The sequence below is a fragment of the Athalia rosae genome, chromosome 4, assembly GCF_917208135.1.
Source record: "Athalia rosae chromosome 4, iyAthRosa1.1, whole genome shotgun sequence".
Taxonomy (NCBI): domain Eukaryota; kingdom Metazoa; phylum Arthropoda; class Insecta; order Hymenoptera; family Athaliidae; genus Athalia; species Athalia rosae.
In genome coordinates this window covers 12,843,600-12,864,715 of record NC_064029.1, presented here as the reverse complement: position 1 = coordinate 12,864,715, position 21,116 = coordinate 12,843,600, and the positions used below count along the sequence as shown (strand labels likewise).

At 41.4% G+C, this 21,116-nt stretch overlaps 1 protein-coding gene across 2 annotated transcripts in view; it reads left to right on the top strand.

Annotated features, from left to right (window-relative positions):
* Window positions 1-20,374, top strand: part of LOC105691168 (glutamate receptor 1) — a 131,186-nt gene extending 110,812 nt beyond the window's left edge. The window contains exons 5-20 of one of the 2 annotated variants that reach the window (XM_012409478.3): window positions 4,905-5,037; window positions 5,911-6,031; window positions 7,048-7,218; window positions 8,425-8,685; window positions 11,634-11,741; window positions 12,379-12,492; window positions 12,580-12,700; window positions 12,852-12,946; window positions 13,500-13,723; window positions 14,164-14,376; window positions 16,060-16,258; window positions 16,449-16,693; window positions 17,806-18,052; window positions 18,237-18,311; window positions 19,084-19,138; window positions 20,235-20,374. In XM_012409478.3, coding sequence (XP_012264901.2) covers window positions 4,905-5,037; window positions 5,911-6,031; window positions 7,048-7,218; window positions 8,425-8,685; window positions 11,634-11,741; window positions 12,379-12,492; window positions 12,580-12,700; window positions 12,852-12,946; window positions 13,500-13,723; window positions 14,164-14,376; window positions 16,060-16,258; window positions 16,449-16,693; window positions 17,806-18,052; window positions 18,237-18,311; window positions 19,084-19,104 — 2,348 coding nt within the window. In that variant the 3' untranslated portion in view covers window positions 19,105-19,138; window positions 20,235-20,374. The remainder of the gene's footprint in view (window positions 1-4,904; window positions 5,038-5,910; window positions 6,032-7,047; window positions 7,219-8,424; window positions 8,686-11,633; window positions 11,742-12,378; window positions 12,493-12,579; window positions 12,701-12,851; window positions 12,947-13,499; window positions 13,724-14,163; window positions 14,377-16,059; window positions 16,259-16,448; window positions 16,694-17,805; window positions 18,053-18,236; window positions 18,312-19,083; window positions 19,139-20,234) is intronic. The other variant, XM_048653480.1, reaches the window with a different exon arrangement.
* Window positions 20,375-21,116: the final 742 nt, after the last annotated feature.

The following is a 21,116-nucleotide window of genomic DNA, read 5'->3' as shown; positions in this document are numbered from 1 at the left end:
TTCGGTCCGCCAAGTCGTGAATTCATCACGATTTATAAAAGCGAGACGGTATTCTCTCGGTAATCGTTTATCAAAGGTCAAAAGCTCGCTGATCCATTTTCTACAAGGGTAGTAAACAACATCGTTTGTCATTAGAACAGACACACGACGTCTTAGTGCATTTTGAAATTATTCTACCCAACTTACGAGCAACTCTCGATACACACCCGTATATTTTATTCGAAAGTTTGGATGGAGAAAAAAAGAAAAGAAATATTTATCGCCGGATCGGCGGAGAATGATCGAGAGGGGTGTGAACGGCGTGAGAATCGTCGCGTATATTTAGGAATAGATATTCCTAACGAAGATCAATGTACGGACCGCGCGAAGAAGAAGAAGAAGAAGGGTAGGTATAATAGAATGGTTGATAAAAAATTTAGACGAAATAAAAAAAAGGAAGAAGAAGAAGAAGAAGAAAACAACTCGAAGTTTTGGTCTGGCTTTGTCGCGGACCACGGTTCAGACCGTAGCGAAGCAAAACTGACCTTATTTGCTCGGTGACCTCAGCCCCGGGGCTCTCCCGGTGCAGAGAACAAGAGACGAGGGTTGGACTGATTAGCGCGACTGTCCCGCTGTATTCCCTCAGGGCAATGAGGAATTTCTCTGACTCCTAGTTGGGAGAAACGCTTCAACCAACCTGTACGTGAGTTCGTCCGTCCGTTCGTTCGTTCGTTTTTTTTTTTTTTTTTTTTTTCTGTTCTTCTCCTCGTTCGTGATGGAAAGTCTTATCATCCGCAGATTGTCTAAGACGTGATATTAGCTAGCTAGAGTAAAACGACAAAAGCTCAGAAATTTGTGTTTTTATTATATCTTTTTTTGTTTCCAACTTTCTTACCTGCAACACCTTTTCCCTTCATCTTTTCTGCTTCTTAGTCACCCTAAGACTCATTTTTCACGGACGAAAGATTCAGATCTCTCTTTTCTTTGCCCCCCATTTAATCATGTAAAAGTCACCGTGACAGCGAGCGGTAATATTTTACATAAAATCATACCATCGTCGCAATGACCTCTGCGAAACAAAAGTTACACCCTTTCTCTTCGTTCGGTTGAAAATTAAAATCTTCGGAGAGAAAGAAAATAATTCAAGGACTCGCTTCCAATCGATTATTACCCGCAATAACGATCTCTTCGTGAAATAAATTAATGCTCGTCGAAAATCATCCTGTTGGCGGAGATTTTTAGAGAAAAAAAAAATATTCCAAGAAAATAAAATCGTCGTAACCGTGCGGTTGAGCTACTTTTTCAAACTGCATCGGAGCAAAACATTTCTAACGATGAAATAAGCATCGTCTTCGTGTATCAGGTACGGCTGGGAGGCGAGTAGCGTGTAAGAACGGCTAAAATGGGGTGCAAAGGGGGTGAAAATGGGGGTGACTGTAGGGTGGAGTAATGCGGGATCTGAACCCAACGCCAGGGGATGATATACGACCTGAAAATTAATATCAATTTACAACAAAGTTGCGACCATACCAAAGGTGGGTAGGGATTGCTGCCGGAGTCCTGAAGGATGCTGAGAGGGCTTCGCCGGTATTACGATTGGCAAAGTATAACAAGTTATACGTAGCTACGTACCTTTCTCGTACACCCCGGCGAAGAGAAAAAATTCTACAGGAAACGCCCCGCACTCGATATTCTCGAAACTGATGGAAAAAAATGTTCTTTTTTTTTTTTCCCTCGTTCGTACAATTTTATTGTTATAACGGATAAAAGTTTCGTCCGAAGCGATTCGCGAATGCTTCCCCGAAAGTATTCGAAATAAAGAAACACTTTTCCACTCTTGAAGGAATAGGTGAGACTTCTAATTTAATTTCTTTTTTATTTATATGTTTAATCATTTTCCTCCTTTCATTTTTATATAAATTTTTTATTTTCATTCCTCTCATATATAATACCTATAATAACCACGGTCAAACTTTATCCCGCAGAAGGGAGGTCTGCAAAGTAATAATAAGCGATCTCTGGATATCTAAGAAATTCTCTGCTGCACAGGGAAAATCTAATAAAGTTTAATCATGGAGGAAGAAAATTCACGGCAAAGTTATTCGATGCCCAGAGAAGAAGAAAAAAAAAGAAAGAAAGAAAGAAAGAGAGAAAGAAGTAAGGAATGAAATAAATAAACGTGTTATATATAGACGAGATATTCAGAATCGGTTATGAAGAGTCTCGGAGTGAATTCAATGCGGCAAATGGTGACTAATTAGTACCGTGTTCCGTTGACGCGTTACTCGGACATACGGGAATTTTCGTAACAGGGGCGAGGGTCACGAATCAAATGTCAGTGAAGTGTAACCACAGTAGGCGCAAGCATCGAGCTTTAACGTCACGAGGGGCGGTTCACCGCGACCTGTTCGACCGCTAGAGGATTGTGCGGGGAAATAACTGCTTTTTCGCAATCTTTCCTCTCTCCTTTTCTCTCGATATCGAAAACAATCATCATCTTTTCTACACTCTTCCATTCCACGGTTCGATTTACATTTCTTTTCTACTAGTCTTGCGATAATTCGAACGCAAGACGATTCCATTCGAGATGGAGAAGGTTTACGTTGAGAGAGAAAAAAACATCCGCAAGTTTTTACATATCTTTTATTTCGGTTCCACGTTTACCAGGGTGGCATACGAAATCGTTGAAATATGTCGCGGCAAAATGTATCGAAGCGTGTGATGATTTCTTTTTTTATGGAAAAATTTTCTAAAAATATACCCACCAAAATTTAGGACGATAGCGGCGATGCGAGTTCGTTAAACTCGGCTTAAATTTCGCGGTTGACGCGATCGTTTTGAGTCGAGCATTCTGAGGGGGATCGCTATTGCATGTAGGTTATAACGTCCTCTGTATCATGTATACGCGGCATCGCGTTACGCGCTTAATATTTCACAGTACCGACCCCTTTGTATGTGGTATAAAAAGGGAAAGGTATGGGTCGGTAGGTACGTCGGGTACAGGGTGCAAAGGGTAGCCCGTCCTCCGGTAGCCTTCGCACCTTTGTCGTAACTCTCGTTCGCGGGCTTACAGCGTGATATATACTATAGCGTTACCGCATGCACCTTAATGGCCCAGCTGTATTATATTTGCATAACCACCTACACGTATAAACCCCTCGACCCCCTCGTATCTGCGGTGTAGTTATCGCGGGATCGATATTCTCAGCTTTAAAAATACATGGATATATTTAAAAATCTCGAGACCGGCGCGCACCAAAAAGTGCATCGCGGAGGAAATCGACGGTGACTCGAACGGATCGACGTCGTCGTCTGTGGAAGGATTATTACAGATAATGGGGGAGGGGGTGATATCGGCGGAATTTTTTTATAGACGCTTCTATATTAATATTATACATACCTGTGTCGAAGAAATGTTGAATAATAATTCAGGAGCGCATCGATGATGCGTGAGAAAAATGCGAGATCCTATTTTCTCGGTTCGATCATATTCCGCGAGCCCGGAATTCAGCCACACCTTCCGATCGGATGAAGAAAAGAGAAAAAAAAAATAAAATAAATAAAAATACAAAACGAACCGCGCGTCCCGCGAAGGACTAATTGTGAGGTATTCGAGTCCCGCGGGATCATTTTGCTATAGATATATAGAAAAGTTTGTCGGAACGCTATGCAGGGATTGGACGGCGTTTCTAGGTTTGATACTGCCAAACCGCACTTCCAATAAATCAGGCTGGTTCAACGGCGTTTAATTAAGGCAGCGGGCCTACGCCTTGCGGTGTAATGGGTCGAAGCTTCCAGCGGCCAAATTCCTGCCCATCCAGCGACTACCCTCCTCCGCATCCCCTGGCGCTAACTCAAGTATGCGAGGGTTACACTACGCGGATCCCCGAACAATCCGTTCGCTCGAGTCGCGAAGAAAAGGAAAATTGGAAGGCGTTGCAATCTTCCAGGTCTAGGACCGATGCCTATCGCGAATCGACGATCTTCGCTACTTCCATACGATTATTCGATGCGAGGCAACGGTCCTTGGAAATGAAAAAAAGAGCGATTCTTTTTCCGGCGCTCGTTAATAATACCGATAAATTTCATTATCGCTGCCATTTTGTTTTTTTGTTTTTTTTTCTTTCTCTAGATAAAAAAAAGATCACGAACGGGTTCCAACTCCCGAGGTATCTCGCCTCGGTGAATCCTTATTGGAAAACGGTTAAACCTTGGCATTGTTATATCTATACCTGAGGTAGTTGTTAGGTAGTCGCTCCGAACTGCAGGGGATGGACTTTGTTTGACCAGGTCTTGGTCGCACGAATCCACGTCCTGTGTGTGTTTAACCAAGTCGATGTCAAACACGCCTGATTTCCCAACTGAAGCAGCCAAGAGCTGCAGAACGCCCGAAAAGTACGTAAAAGGGCTCCCAGGATTTGAATAAAAATGGCCGCTGGATGCCTAACAATGTGGGGATAAAGAATAATGATAATGGTCATAAAATGTGAAAAATATAGCCCGGTAAAAGAGACCAAAAAATGGCTTTAGACTGTGAAATTTTTTTCTTTTCTTTCCTTTTATTATTTCGTAAAAAAATTCGGTAACTCAATTAATCTGCGGCTTACAGGATTTTTATGACTGATAAGATTAGCTTGCCATAATCTTTACATATCGTAAGGCGAGAGAAATTTTTTCGAAATATAGTATCAATAAAATTGAAGACTTTTTAAAGTCTACTCCAGTACACAGTTTTCGCTGGTCCGTGATTTATATCTTCATTGAGTAATAAAATGTATCGCCATTATCTGCAGGCTTCGCTGAGCAATCGGAAACACCTTATTTATATCGACAGCTTTTTTCATCGAGTCCGAATTCACGTTTGTTATTGACGAAGAACCATCGTAATCAATCGATCATCGACATTTTTTCTATTCGTGTTGCAGGACTTTTGAGACTGCAGCAGATATACCAAGGATTGAGACCCGGCAACGATTCCTTTCAAGTGGAGACCGTTAAAAGGATACAAAACATGTCGGAGGCTATCGACTTCCTACGAAGCCTCGAGGAATTGAGCAGGTACGCGGGAAATTATCATTTCGTTTATTCAACCGGAATCGTGGATAATTATCCGTGAAATTCTGATCCTTATACAACGAAATTCAATTGTTCGATATTGGTGGGAAAATTAGAAATGGATGAAATTCTTTTTGCTCCGTTTTAAATCGTGAAGGCATATGGTTCCTTTTGGTGAAAAAGTTTGATATACCTAAACCGTAGATGCCGTATGGATCGTCGGATGTTTTAGTGCGGTGGAAATTTCAACGGCATCTGTCACGGTACCGCGTTGCGGGTAGCGCTGCTGCCATTTTCATTGGAGAGCGAACAGCCCTGAGGCTAGCCGGTCAGCTAATAACGTATATCTCTTGGACAGTGTACCGGCTAGTTTATTACAGTTTAGAATACCCAGTAGGTATATACCAGGTATACGAGAACTAATAGATGACCATCGTCCCTTTCCCCTCCCTCTTTACTACCCCTTATCCAGCTGCCGTGTCACCTTGTCCTACGGTTACTTCAACTACGGAATATAGACCGTGTCAGAGACCGCAGGATCCTCAAGAGACAAGTTTCTTGCGGTTTTAGAGCTTTGCGGTATCTCCGGGCACCGTCTACCATTGTACGCACACGGTGAAAGCGAAACGTTATATTCCCGTAACAACCGGGCTACCTGTACACCCCGAACGGACATTTAACATCGAGTATTAAATTCGTCCGCAACGATGCCTCTTTGCTCACAATCAGCGGCGCATCGACGATCACGATTCGGACGACGGAGAACCACCACCTCGAGTTCGTCGTGCGCGGTCGTGGAAGGCACGTAGAATCATGGGGCGTCGAATAATGTTCGTTGTTTTTTTTTTTTTTTTTTGTTTGCTTGGAATATTTCAGATGGAGCAACAAATACGTCGTTCTCGATTGTCCGACGGACATGGCGAAGGACATCGTGGTCAGTCACGTGAGGGACGTCGCCCTGGGAAAAAGGACTTATCACTATCTTCTCAGCGGATTGGTGAGAAATTTTTCCGCCCGCATCTACGGAGCGTTCGTTAAACGGGAGGAAAGTAAGAAAATTCTGCGGCAGTGGTAATAGCGCAGGGGATTAGATGGAGGATAAGTAGGGGCGGTATAACAGGAGAGCAAAGCACTTACCATCCGCAACTTAATAATACACTCGGAGAATGAACCAGCCGTGAAATTTCTCGAAGCTGCGCCCATTACCTATACGTGGAAATTTCTTGCTCCAACGCATCACTCCGCGAAGCGAAATACTTTTATTTGATATTCGTTACCCGAGGTTTTCAGCCGACAATAAATGGTCGCGGGGTGGGGGGTGGGGGGTGGGGGGTGGTAGTAGTACGCGTCTATTCGCCCGGGTGAGACGTGATTAATAAATTGAGATTAATCTTTTTTATAAGATCGGCTGGGCGCAGGCGCGTATCGGGAATTGCGGGATAGCAAATTGCAACGTGTGTCCCCGGGGACTCGCAATTTCAGGTAGGTAACGGTTCGCGCGGAAATGCCCCAGAGTGTTTCAGTTACTCGGTGTTAATATTGACATACCGTTAAAACATTAAACATTTTAAGGAAATGGAATCCGTCAACATTACCAGACGAATGTAAACATAATTATGAGAGATTTCCCCAAACTCTACTGCGTACTTCTCATTCTCGTTCTCGTAATTCTCACCCTCGAACCCTCCCCCCCCCCCCCGCCGCTTCTCCCGTTCGCACCGACATCCGCAACTTTGCAGTTTTCCTCGTTGCTTTTTTTCTTTTTCCTTTTTTTTTTTTTTCAACCCGCCGCCTTCCGACCACCGTTCGGTGCTTCCCTTCGGCGTATCGAGACTTTTTTTTTTTTCTTTTAGTTTTTTCGTTCATTACTCATCAGAGTTGGGAACTACGCCGCGAATAATCGGTAATTACCGCGTTGGTCAACGAGGACTTTTCGGCGTTGACGATCGCGTAGGTGGTATTTCGCTCGAACTGGAAAACCGAGTCTAGTTTTCCCCGCTGTTATATCATCAGATAATGGACGACCGTTGGGAGAGTGAGGTGATCGAGTACGGAGCGATCAACATCACCGGATTTCGCATCGTGGACGCCACTAGACGACATGTCAAGGAGTTCCTCTCGAAGGAAGGCTGGCGCCGCCTCGACCCGACTACTTCTCAAGGCGCCGGTCGAGAGTCCATTTCCGTTAGTATACGTATACCTTATACATACATATATACTTGGCTTACACATATATATACATATACATATTTTTATATATATCATCCCATTTCGCGATATCCATATGTCTATCTCAACATTTTCGTACGATACATCTGCGAACGCCGAGATAATATCAATATATCCGTATCGAGTGAAAAAAAAAATGTATATATGAAATATAATAAAAACGAATGACGCAAAAACGAAGAAACGTTACATGAATAAATTGGAGCCGAGATTCGGAAAAATATCATTGTGAGACCAACGGTAATTGAAGACAGAAGAAAAAAGACGCTGCTCGTACTTCTCGTTGTAACACTCGTGACGTTCTCTCGCTTCTATATTATGCGTAATTGAAATAGGAATATATACATATAATAATTTAATACCGCGCCACAACTGTAGTAATCGTAAAAGAAGGGAAATAAAAATACAAAATTATACACATATATTTATAGCCGCTCCGCGCAACTGCAGCAGTCGCAAAACTTGTCTCTGCATATCCAGTAGCAACAGCGGTAGCGAAGTTTTACTCGAAACGCAAGTTTTATTTTAATATTTTCACGGCTCGTTGCCATGAAATGACGACCTGCACTTAATTTTTAATTTACGCCCATTTCTGATAATGAGTGGGTGCACAGGTTACGTGTACGCGGTATAGGTACGTGCAACCGCCACACGTTGAACCCTGAGTCTGTAAATTCGTGCATCTTTTTTTTTTATGTAATAAATACGCGACAGTCAACTGTTGAAATAGTAAAACTACACAATATTATACCGGTGGGTTGCTTTTAACTATACGAATAAAATAAATGAGCAAGCCAACTTTGCCGTTGCAATATGAAGATATCAGCGGAAGTGTTTTTCTTTTATTTTTCCTTGTTATTATATTCTCACATCCTGTTGCTACCGTCGTTATTATTACGCCGTTGTCCTTTCCTGATGGTGAAACGGAGTACGGTCAGCAAATTGTTTAAATTATGAATAATTGCCGGATCGGAAGAGAGCCCCAGAAGAATCTGAGAAGCAGAGAAATTTTCCTCTTCGTTTCGTATTGATACATATATTCGCTGTATCACCTCTGGGCATTTAGGGTGACGGGGGTTCCCTGCACCCCTCGCCTCGGAATTGTTGCGAAATTTCTAGCAATCGTTGACTCGGGTGTAAAATAAAAACTAATGATTCCAGGCCCAAGCCGCCCTCATGTACGACGCGGTCTTCGTTCTCGTTGAGGCGTTCAATAAGATATTACGGAAAAAACCCGACCTCTTCAAAACCAACGTCCGACGTCCCGGTGTCGCGGGAAGTACCAGCGGCGGAAGTAGTGGCGGCGGCAATAGCGGGAACAATCATCCGACGAATGGAACTCGAGCTCTCGACTGTAACACTAGCCAAGGATGGGTCACTCCTTGGGAACACGGAGACAAAATATCGCGAAACCTTAGAAAGGTATGATCCAATTTGTGCTCGCACGTTAACAGGGTAGTAACGTTTTGAAAAACATTCGAAGGCCGCCGATAATTTTCTTTCTTTCGAGACTTTTCGTTCGAGACACGAAATTATAAGAAGCAGAAATGATAAGTTTTCGAATGGTTGCTACCCTCGTAAAATGTTTCTGGGAAAAAAAAAAAGATGAAGTGTTTTACCGGAATTTGTGAGGTTCTGTAAAACTAAATATCTTTGAAGATTTACGTTTTATATGGGAAATCCAACGTTTTCTGGCCGATACGATCGATGGCGGCAAAGCCACTGTATGTTAAGATCGGTAGGCGTCGAAGTATGTAGGTCTCTTCTCGATGGAACGTACGAACGCCGCGGGTATTGGTGCTCGGTACAAACCCCGGGATGTCTGTGGCTGACAGTAATTGCGACTTCTTTCGACTTTAGCGGAATTCCTAGCGTTGAGAGATGTAACCACCCCTTCCCTCCCGACCCCCTTACGAGGTATAACTATATCATATATATATATATACGTAGGGTAACTGCCCGACACTCCATGGCTTCGTGTGCTACCCTCCTTCTCAATTTTCCACCGAAAACGACCACCTTCAGACTCCCAGCCGAGTCTCGACTTTGCTCCCCCCCCCCTCCCCCCCCCCCCCCCTCCTCAATCCTGACAACTCGGTATTTGTACGGTAGGGTGGTACCGGTAACCATTTACCTTGGGATAGAAGCTGACGTCTGGATGGGGTGCGCAAACAAACTTTAGGATGTTCCTTCGATGTCTAAATGAATCCTTCAGATTCGACTCGTGAAATTCACCGACGGTACCGAGGCTATATTACACCGACGTAGCTTTTGGCGCCCGATGCAAACAGGCGGTGAGGCATTCGCGAAAGTTTCAAGGACGAGAAAACTCGCCGGTACGTGCGTGCGTACACCAGACGTGTTCAGACATCTCTGCACGCCCCGTTTAACCACGTGAAATGCACGTGCAACATTAATGCAAATATTGTTCCGCACCGGCACCTGAGCTATAACGCTTGTATCCCTATCCGTGAGGATAAGGGGGGGAAATATTGATTTCGAATTCGGGGCGTATGTGAGAAATTATCCACACGGAACGTGCGGTGTATCCGCTCTTTGTAAAGGACTTTATTTCTTGCGGTGGATAGCAGCGATTCTTTGGAATTTCCGAACGGAGTCGATCCCTTTGACTTTAGTTTGGTAGCGGAAAAATGTTCCGCTTTTCGATTGAGAAGTTTGAAAATCGAGTTACGTTAGTCTCGAAGTCGATGTTACGTTATACGTGGTTATATACAGGTATATAGGAGTTCTGTAAGCTTACTCATAGGTATTATAGTCGTCGTCGTATCTCGTCGTCTATCAAGTTAACGGGGTTCGAGAACCCAGGAGAATATTATAAAGTCTCTTTCGATCTTTTCTATATAAAAGTTTTTTCTACTAGAGCTGTAGTATAGATATCCGAATTGCCTTATCAACGAGTTTCTTACATCCAAAGCAGGTACGCGTATAATATATTTATTGTACGTATACCTATACGTGCGAATCGCAATACTCAGGATCGCGCGGATACGCTGAGAATTCTTTTTGTTTCCGAAATAAATTTCGAATTCTCTTTAAGAAAACTTTCAGACTACGTAAAACCACCTCCGCGGTACTCCTCGCATGTACGCGTGTACGCCGGGACTTTGTAAAAAAGATAGCTCGGTTTCAAAGCCTCGGTATAGAATTTCGCTGCGAATTCGAACTCCGTACAAGGGTGGTTCATTCCGAATGAAAAATCTAAAGCGGTGTGCGTTTGATTTTAATTTTTTTTTCGATTTTTCGGTCAAAAATTGAACCAGTCCGTACGAGTGTATTTCAACGTCTTTCGTGCTCAGGAATCCGAATATACGCTTCGAGTTTACACGACTAATCTATGGAACTCCATCTTATCCCGTATACATACGTATACTCCTTTACGTTTAGTTTGGTACTCTCGTCTGAATGCTTTTCCAGCTCGCTTCCCCCTTACCGTCATCATCATTATCCCTTTCATTTCATTTCTCAGTTTCTGAATTCCTCGCGCCGCTAATTCTCTGCTCTTTTCCTCGGTCTCAGTTATCTGCTCGCGAGCTTCCTTACTTCCTTTCTGAACGACCGAGTCACCGAGACTCCCGAAACGCCGGTTCCGAGAGAGCGGCCAGCTTTTGGTCAGAATCAGTGCCAGCCAACTCGATCCGGTACGCATACGACGGTACGACGTCGCTTTACTCACAAAGCATAAATTGTGCATCGCATCGGTGCGCTGCAGAACTAACGAAAGAGCAACCAACGACCCCTTCAACCCCCCGGCAATTCTACTTACGGACTTTGGAATTCGAGCTCGAAAATCTTGGAAAATATTATACCGGCGCACCGCCGTCGCCAACAGCTGTATAATTTAACTCAGAATTTAAAATACTGAAAAATTCGGATTCCGCTCGAATTCATTTGAAAGGTCCGATAATTGCTGGGGTATACTCGTTAATAGTTGTAAACTTTACCGGAGCCCGAAGTACCGAAGATTAATGTTTTCAGTCGCGGTACGACGTCTACCTGACCTGTATAGATATATAGATGTGATATAATAATGAAATAATATAATAATATAATATAATGTAACGTTGAGAAACGTCTTCTTCGTCAAGAACCCTAACGAGGTGCCGTCAAACTTATATGACGTTGAGAAACTTGGCTCGCTACTCGTGTCACACCGAGAGCACATGAATTAATCTACACTCTGAAAGATAGGGGAGGGGGGGAGGGGGATACTCTGACAAAATTTTCAGTTTTATTTTCAAATTCAATACTCGTCACCTCGATCGATCGATTTTTGATTTTTCCCAAAATTAAAAATGACGAAAAGAAAACCTGGAAAAAGAACGTTCACCATTTTCCAAAAACTGTTTCAGGTGGAGATAGAAGGATTGACGGGTGAAATCCGATTCAATGACGACGGCCGTCGTCAAAACTACACACTTCACGTCGTAGAAATGACCGTCAACAGTGCGATGGTCAAGGTAAGTTCCAAAAACGTAATGATGCTAAGAAATAAAAAAAAAAAAAAGAAAGAATATTCACGTTTCCAAGTATGTACTTAGAAATGATCGAATCCTTCGATACCGATTTCGATCGATCGTGGCATACGATCTGCGATGACTGATTGTTATTCCTGATATTTTACGAAACTGACGAAGAATCAGGATTTTTCGGGTGTCCTGTAGTTCGAAGCTCTATTAATAGCTACTCTCCACGGAAACCGAACGAATTAACCGCGAGCTTCCAGAGTAGTCGAGAGAGCGGTGGTTTGGTTTGAGTTCAACGCCCATACCGATCACGGAATAATTGACGAGCCTGGCAATTCAGGATTTAAACAAAAGTGGGCTTCGTATTATTCTTTGAAAACCCAGCGTGAGCGATAAATTTCACGAAACTCTATCCGAATTCATACACATTTACGGGTATTCGTGTACGGTGCACGTGTACATAGGTATACCTCTGGAGCGAAACGAGTATTGGTTTGTTCGCGGGGTGGGTTCATATGCGTGTATCTCGGAGGAGATTGAAGCGGGATAGGATTTGCAAAATATAGATATAGGCATTACGGAAATGTCACGGTAAACTGTTTAACGAAAACTCGCCCTCGTCTATTTTGAGGTCGCCGAATGGACCGATGAGGCTGGATTTCAACCCATTGCTGCAAAATATGTGAGACTTAGACCGCAGTCTGACATCGAAAGAAATAGGACTTACATCGTTACCACCATTGTGGTACGTAGATGAACGATTTTCGTCCGATGGATTTGGAAGTAATTTTCTTTGTCCTCTTTATGCTTCATTTTGCATACTCGATTACAGGAAGAGCCTTATATCATGCTGAGAAAACCCGAACAAGGCGAAACCCTCACAGGAAATGATCGCTTCGAAGGCTACTGCAAAGACCTTGCCGACTTGATAGCGAAAAAACTTGGAATAACTTGTGAGTAAAAAAAGATCAGCCACGTGTGATTTACATCACGGTGAACGAGATCGAATACTTCCTTCATTTTGGTCTCGGAATATGTTCGTTCTGTCCCGTGTACCGATTACAGATGATTACAGATTGTTGTTTTTTCAATTCCCTCGAACAGATGAGTTGCGGATCGTAAAGGACGGTAAATACGGAACTGAAAATCCCGACGTAAATGGCGGTTGGGACGGAATGGTGGGTGAGCTGATTCGAAAGGTAAGTTATTCGGAAATTTTCAAAAATATGAGCGTCGGTATATTCCACTGCTAATATGCGCATAAATTGACCGCTAATCTCCACAATCAAAACCGAATTATCGTATCAAAAAATTTTCAACATCTCGACGCGAGTGTTAAATTCCAATGCGGATCTCGTTCGCATAAGTGTAAGCATACCCATCTAATGTACGCGAAAAGTAGCCCTTCGGCCGAGATAATGATAAGGTAGTTTCGTGGCGGTTGCCCAGCCATTATATATCCTCACATATCTGCGCGATGTAACGGGGTAGTTTCGATAATCGATTAAAAATGTAGATAACTGAAGCTACCCTGTTTTGCCACCCAAGTTGAGAATTCCATCTGTTCGTCGCTAGAGAGCTTTCAGCTTTCGGATCCGCGCACCTCTACCGGAGAATCCAAAAATCCGCAAGCTCGTCCTCGGCCAACAAAGAAAATGTTGACACGTTTTCCACATCGATTTTAGAGTTCCAAAAAAATCTTATTTCTATAAATTTCTGTTTTTTTTTTTTTTTTTGTTTTCTCTTTTGCAGGAAGCGGACATCGCGATCGCATCGATGACGATAACGTCCGAAAGAGAACGAGTCATAGACTTCAGCAAACCCTTCATGTCGTTGGGCATAAGTATAATGATTAAAAAACCAATAAAACAGAAGCCTGGAGTATTCAGTTTTTTGAATCCACTCAGTAAAGAAATTTGGGTCTGCGTTATATTTTCATACATCGGAGTGTCCATCGTTCTCTTCATCGTCTCGAGGTGATTATTGTAATAAAAATCTATACCGGTGACGGGAAAAGAGTAAAAGATAAAAATAGAAATAAAAGTAATAAAATAAGAAACGAAACGGTGAATGGAGCGCCAATAATCTCCGTTTCCAACTGATTAAACACCTGAACCCGTGATAATTCTGATTCGATAAAGAATTTCTATACTATATACTCGTACACGGAGTCATTCGCTTGTCAATAATTACTTTCTACGGATTGGTTCTTTTTTTTTTTTTTTTTTTTGATTTTTTTCATTGCTCTACTTTTATCCCTCGTCAAGTCTCTTTTTCGCAAGTTTTCTCTTCGGTGGATGATAAAAGAAATAGAAAAAAAAAAGGAGGGAAATCGAAACGAAGAGAATAGAAAATAAATTTCTTCGATCACCCCGCTGAATGATAATCCAAAACCAAATCAACGTTTTTTCGCAAGGTTCTCGCCTTACGAATGGCGACTTCTCCAAATCAGCGGTGGAAACGATCCGATGGCGGGAGGTAGAGGTGACCCGGGACTTCCGCATCCGCATGCACCCCACGGTTCGCCTCACACGCCGCATTCCAGCATGGCGAATGATTTCAGTATTTTGAACAGCTTGTGGTTTTCGTTGGGCGCTTTCATGCAGCAGGGCTGCGACATATCTCCAAGGTAAGAATAACACACCGTATAGAATTTCGCTATTCGTCTATCGTCCTTCAAAATCAGCCCTTCCGCAAATATTACCAAAGTTTTCGCCATGGCGACCCTCGAAAGAGATTATAAAAGTTTCGCGAGTTTAAGCAGAATAAAAGACATCGACTGACAACGAGCTTTTCCGCCCGACGTTTTAGCGATAATACCGATTCACGATTTTCGCGAACAATGAATATAAGAACCAATGGCTGTACGCGTACTTTGATCATTTTCATTTATATTCAGAACGTAAGCTCACTTACTTCTTTTTATTTATTTTTTTTTTCTTTGTTCCATGTTCTTCGTTTTTCCTGATCGTATTTTAATCTCCTATATCGACTTTAGCGGGTCGCATACTATTAGTCGGAATATTTTACCTACTAATTATGAAGTTCAAAAACACCGGGTTCTTTTATAGCTCCAGCGACTTGAATCATGAATGCCTTTGTGCGAGACGAGAGAACCGTATATTACAGAGGGGTAAAGGTGGGAGGGGGGGAGGGTTGCAACGGTCTAATACCATGAATTGGCCGGTAGCGCCTCGCTTAATGAGAAATACTAAAGCGAAAAAGGTTTCACAGTATTTTACGAATTCCCGCTTTGATGCGCCCCTACAGGCATTTCTCAATTCGGCAACGAAAACGCGCGCCCCAACTCACTATACCGTAAAAGCTCCGAGTGAAACCATCTCGTTTTCCTATTATATATACGACGTCGTCACTGTTTATAAATTATATTGATTCGCATTTGCATGTTAATACATATGTACATTTACATACATGTATGTATGTATACACGAACGAAGCTTTTCTCTTTCAATCTCTCAATCTCTTTTTCTTTGTGCGATATTCTACATTACTTCTATTATTCCATTTTCTTTTCTTATTCATATTTTCTTTTGAAGTCGATGAAAAAATAACTATAGTTGAAAAAAAAAATTCTCGAGAGTAATTGTTTTCCTCCCGAAATATACGCATTGTATATCGCGCATAATTTACCGCCTTAATATTCGAACAATATTACGACATGATCATCATAAATCAATTTTTACGTGTGTGCTTCCTTTTCATTATCATCGTGCCTAAACTTGTTACTCCATTTACCCATTTTTTTCATCATCATTATCGCGGTTTTGTTGTTGTTGTTATTATTATTATTATTATTATTTTTTGTTTTAACTGGGACTTTGCGTGCGTAAATCAAAAGTGTATCCGTAATGCGTAGGGAAGGTATAAGGTATACGGTGTAATAAAATTCTACTTACATACCGGAAAAAAAAGAACGAGAGTCTCGGGGGTTTTTTGCTTTTCCTCTTTTTTTAGGAGAAAAAATCACGGTTTATTTCGCGGTCGGTGACTCGACCTCACGTGAAATGTCAATTTATACGACAGCACCGACTCTTCATTCCGACGTTCGTTACACTACACCCATAACATACGGTGGTACAATAAAAATCATTGTACCTATAATGGGCAAATTTTAATTATTGTATACTCTGCTGATTGAGAAACGAAACTTATACGACGTCCATAAAATCTGATTAACTACTCGTTCATCGATTTTCGTTCCGGGCTTCGTCTGAAAACCATCGAACCATATTTCACAGAGACGTATTAGGAAAAAAAAGTTAAACCTCGTCTTGTTTACCACGAATTCCAGATCGATCTCCGGTCGCATAGTTGGGAGTGTATGGTGGTTTTTCACTCTCATTCTAATATCATCGTACACTGCAAACTTGGCAGCGTTTTTAACGGTCGAAAGAATGGTCGCGCCTATAAATTCGCCGGAAGATCTCGCTGGTCAAACGGAAGTTCAATACGGAACGCTCTACCACGGATCTACATGGGACTTTTTCAGGGTGAGTCGTGGATAATCACTTTTTATATTTCATGGGATGCGCGTTCGATCAGTCGTCAGTGATTCGCGTGCACATCACGCGATGTAATTCCACTTTACTTGGGAATAGAGAGAAAAAAAAAAACATTTTTTGTTTTAAACTGGAAAACAAATGGAATGAAGAAGTAAAATGAAATCTTCCATGCCCGCAGAGATCACAGATAACATTGTACAGCAAAATGTGGGAGTTTATGAACTCGAGAAAGCACGTATTCGTGAGTACGTACGACGAGGGAATAAGAAGGGTGAGAACGAGCAAGGGAAAATATGCGCTTTTAATTGAGAGTCCTAAAAACGAGTACATCAACGAACGAGAACCGTGCGATACGATGAAAGTTGGAAGAAATCTCGACGCAAAAGGTTTTGGAGTAGCCACGCCGCTCGGTTCACCCCTCAAGTAAGTTCAGAATCCAAAATTATTATATGAAGCGGATTTTCGTTCGCGTGGTATTATAAAAAACGAGAGGATTCTTACGTGCAGTTTGCAATTCATAAACCACCGTCGTCATTATCGCCGGAGTTTTCTCAAGTAATTCTTGTACGAATTCGAAGTTTCATCTTACAAAAATTATGTAAAACCCTACTCCACAGTCATTATAAAAGCCACGGCTTTTTTACGTTTTACAAATTTTTTTTGGTATCTGCTTTTTTTTTTTTTTTTTTTTTTTCGGTCTCCCGACGACGCATCACAAGCAATTAGCATATAAAATATCGTCCCGCTATTTCCAGACCATTACCTCGACCGGGGAATCCGGGAGCTTCTTTTATATTGTAATATACTTTATTTACGTACACCCTGCACACCCAGCTCTCTGGTTCGTGTATAAGCTCTTGAAAATCTAAAAATATATTTACATGAATCAAGATCAGCGGCGTGAAATTTTTTCTACCGTTCCAGCAATCGATGTAAATTGAAATATCGTATCGATTTCGGGTAAACAATTGTCCCGATTATATTTATTTTCCGACGAAAATTGGATAATCCAGCGGTATCGGTTGAATAAACGTTCGCGAAATAAGCAGAGCGGTGCAAGAATTTCCCGAAGCCGGAGGGAACGCGCGATAGTTTGAACTTGACGTTTACAGGGTTGTTCTTCCGAGCCATCGCACGGGGTATACGCTCGCTCGTTTTCCCCTCTAAGCTGTTCGCCTCGGTGTTTATCCTCACCGCTGTCTCGCGGCCTCTGGTTTTCCGCTTTTTCTTCACTTCTTTTTATTTCACCTCGTCTTTTTCTCACCTCCGACACTGATGAGCTCTTCCATTCCGAGGATCACGCCCACGACATTCGAGAACTCGAGATTTCTTTCTCCACTCGTACGTACGTACGTACGTACATAGGTGTACGGAGTCTGCTGCGCGATCGCGTCGTAGAATAATAGATGAAACGATGCTTCTTTTTTAGCTATACGTATTACGTATGTCGAGGAATGAGAACCGGAAGGGGGTAGTCCCGAGTTTCCGTACTTCCGCTAATTTATTTTCCGATACCTGCTTACTTCTTTTTTCAGAGACAGTATAAATTTGGCGGTCTTGTCGCTCAAGGAGAACGGAGAGCTCACGAAATTGACGAATCGTTGGTGGTACGATCGTACGGAGTGCAGACACGGTGACAAACAAGACGCGTCGAGAAACGAATTGTCGTTGAGTAACGTCGCCGGAATATTTTACATCCTAATCGGCGGTCTACTCGTGGCTCTCGCCGTTGCGCTATTAGAATTTTGCTACAAGTCGCACACAGAGGCGACCAGAGCGAAGGTAAATAATTCATCATTTCGCCGCGCATATGATCGGAAAAATCGAAAATTTGCCCGTAGCTCGATAAGTTCGTTTTGAATAGTCAACTGTGATTGTCACGAATTCCAGGTCCGGTTAAAAATTGAAGCGTTTCCGAGAAAATTTCGTTTCGCACGTCTCAACGATTGAAATGATTATTTTTCAGATCCCGTTATCAGACGCGATGAAAGCTAAAGCTCGTCTCACGATCGGCGGAGGTCGAGACTTCGACAACGGAAGGGTATGTATAATAAAGTCGAGTGAATATTAATTACGCCAATATTATCGCGCGATATATATATATATGGTTTTCTAGTTATGTATAACTATAGTAGAATGTACGAGGTGAACGAAAACACACACATAAACCGATATACCTGTATACATAAAACATAGGTTACATATCTACTTAACATCCGACAGGAAGTTGAGTCGGTGAAGATTCGCCTCGTTTTACACCGTAATATTGTACCTAGAGATAGAACTTCGTGCATAGTTTCCCCCTCGTCGGGGAAACATTATCTTTGATTCGATCGGGGAATCCGCTGTACGTTTTCAGCAGATTGCGCTGGTGGTCATCTGACTCAACTTCACGTACAGAAAAAATGAAACAAAAAAAAAAAACTAAAAGAAAAAAAAAAAATGAGAACACGCTTGGCATGCAGTTAGCAGCGTTTTAACGTTTCCAATGTATATTATATCATTTACATATGATTGTCACGGTTGATTTGAAAAAAACTTTTTATACTTTTTGATTTTTCTCTCATACTTCGATGCGACTAAATTATTTGTGTTATGATTATTTTGTTTTTTTTTTTCATTTCATAGTTTAAGCAGCTGGCTGGGTGTTGCGTTTTACATAGATGATGACATTCGGTTTTAAATAAATAATGATAATTTTCTATGCGTTTATCGTTGGTTTCTTTATCAGATGTTATATTGATTTGTTTTATTTCGTTAAATGGAAGACGTGTAGCATTTCGCATTTCGTTCTATTTTGTTTTTGTCTCTAGTGGTACGGACTGCAGAGTTAGACGGAGGATGCATGCGCCTATCCCGGGACCATATGTGAGTACTCTCACCCTTTTTATTAACTCCCACATTATTATTATTATTATTATTATTATTATTATCATTTGAAGATCATTATACGGCTTTAAACTCATTCGTTGTATAATTAAAGAAACTTTACTTTATTTCATGATTTTCACTCGAAATTAAAATAAAAATAAACAAAATGTATAAAATAAGAAATGTGATAGCATTCCTCAGATTATTGACAATTTCTTTATGCGTTATCATTCATTTTCTTTTCCCCTCTGATTTTTCGTTCGTTGATTTGTTTTTTCGATTTATTTTCTCATGCGTAAGAATTTTTCTACAATTTTCACATCTTTTTTCACGACCTTCTTCCCTCCGAAATTCCTGAAGCTATGATTTCATTAGCATTTTCATGGTCACGTCTCTCTTACTAAGCATCCGAATGATTGCCTGCTTGCCTGCTTAGAATAGAAATACATGCAATCAATGTGTATACGGATTAATATTAGATCCGCCATTATTAGAAAATGGATGGATCGCTGCGGATAACGTCGAGCATGGCTTGGAAACAATAAGAATAAATTTTGAACGCTTGATGAAATAATGATCGAGACACGAGATAAAATCAAGCGTTAGTCAGTGATAGTTATGACGATTATTACTATTTTTTTTTCACTAATTCTAATTTCATCGCAGTTGGTGAAATCATTTCCATCAAATTATGTAAAATATTTTGCATGCGCTTTGGTACACGAAAACTATATATAAATTTGACAATAACGATTATGTACATAGAATAAATATTACAATCACAACGCTTAATTACTGCAAATTTGTTTTCATCGATGGGTTTCTTTCATATCTTACCCCCGAACAAATAACAGATGACACATATTTCATGAGTATAATTCATCGAATCGTTGATCATCAATCGGGACGAATGAAAGATAATAGAGAAATTTTTATCCATGAGAAGAATTGAAAAATGAGAAAAAAAATTCGTTCACCCCCGAGATTTTCCATCCATGAGGAGAGGGGGAAGAAACCAAATAAGAATACCAAGTTTTCATTAAAAAATCATGCATTGAATGAAGAAGAAAAAATCTGTAATTTATTTTTCCAGTACTACGCGCCAGCGAACGCAATCGGCAATGCCGAGAGCGATCAGGTACACAGCAATACCCACACGCAAGTTTAGGTACCACGTCCGACACGACGTCATATACACCTCCGCCCCCACCCCCGCCCCCGCCACCGCCACCGCCACCGCCACCACCTCCACCGATGTCAAGGTCATACAGAAACGTGACCTTTGCCGATTCACCCCCAAGAAGTCCGAGGGTTGGATTTCAATCGACGACGAGAAGATCCGGTATGGCAACTTTGGACGTAGCTGTACCCTGGGTGCCGGCGCCTCTTCAAATAGGATCGCGCGCGAGAAACCGAAATTCCAAGGGAACGAAGGAAATCAAACCTGAATATGTGACTTGATCCATGGTCGGACCTATCGTGTTATGCATGTACTATACCTACCGCACTATCCAAACAACATCAATAGCAACTCCATTACATTCGATAAATCAAAAAAGACTTTACATGTAATAATCATCCTTATCGCCGCGATCGTATACGCAATTAATTTATATATATATATAACTCGATATTTTGATCATCCGATATTATTATATATGTATATATCTTGGTAATATACACTACACATATATATACATGTATATTACATATATATTCGTGCAGATTCGTGTGAGACTGATGTATAATAAATATGTTGGCGAGGGTGGTTTAATGATAATATTAATGATAGGAATCATGGTTGTATTGATGATGAAAATATTAATTAGAATAATTATAAAAATACTAACCATGATGATAATTAATAACAATAATTAATGATAATATCCTATAATATTACACATATACATATATATATAAAATACTATACGTTACGATCGCTGTGAAAATGTGGATTGTTATATGTAATACGTAC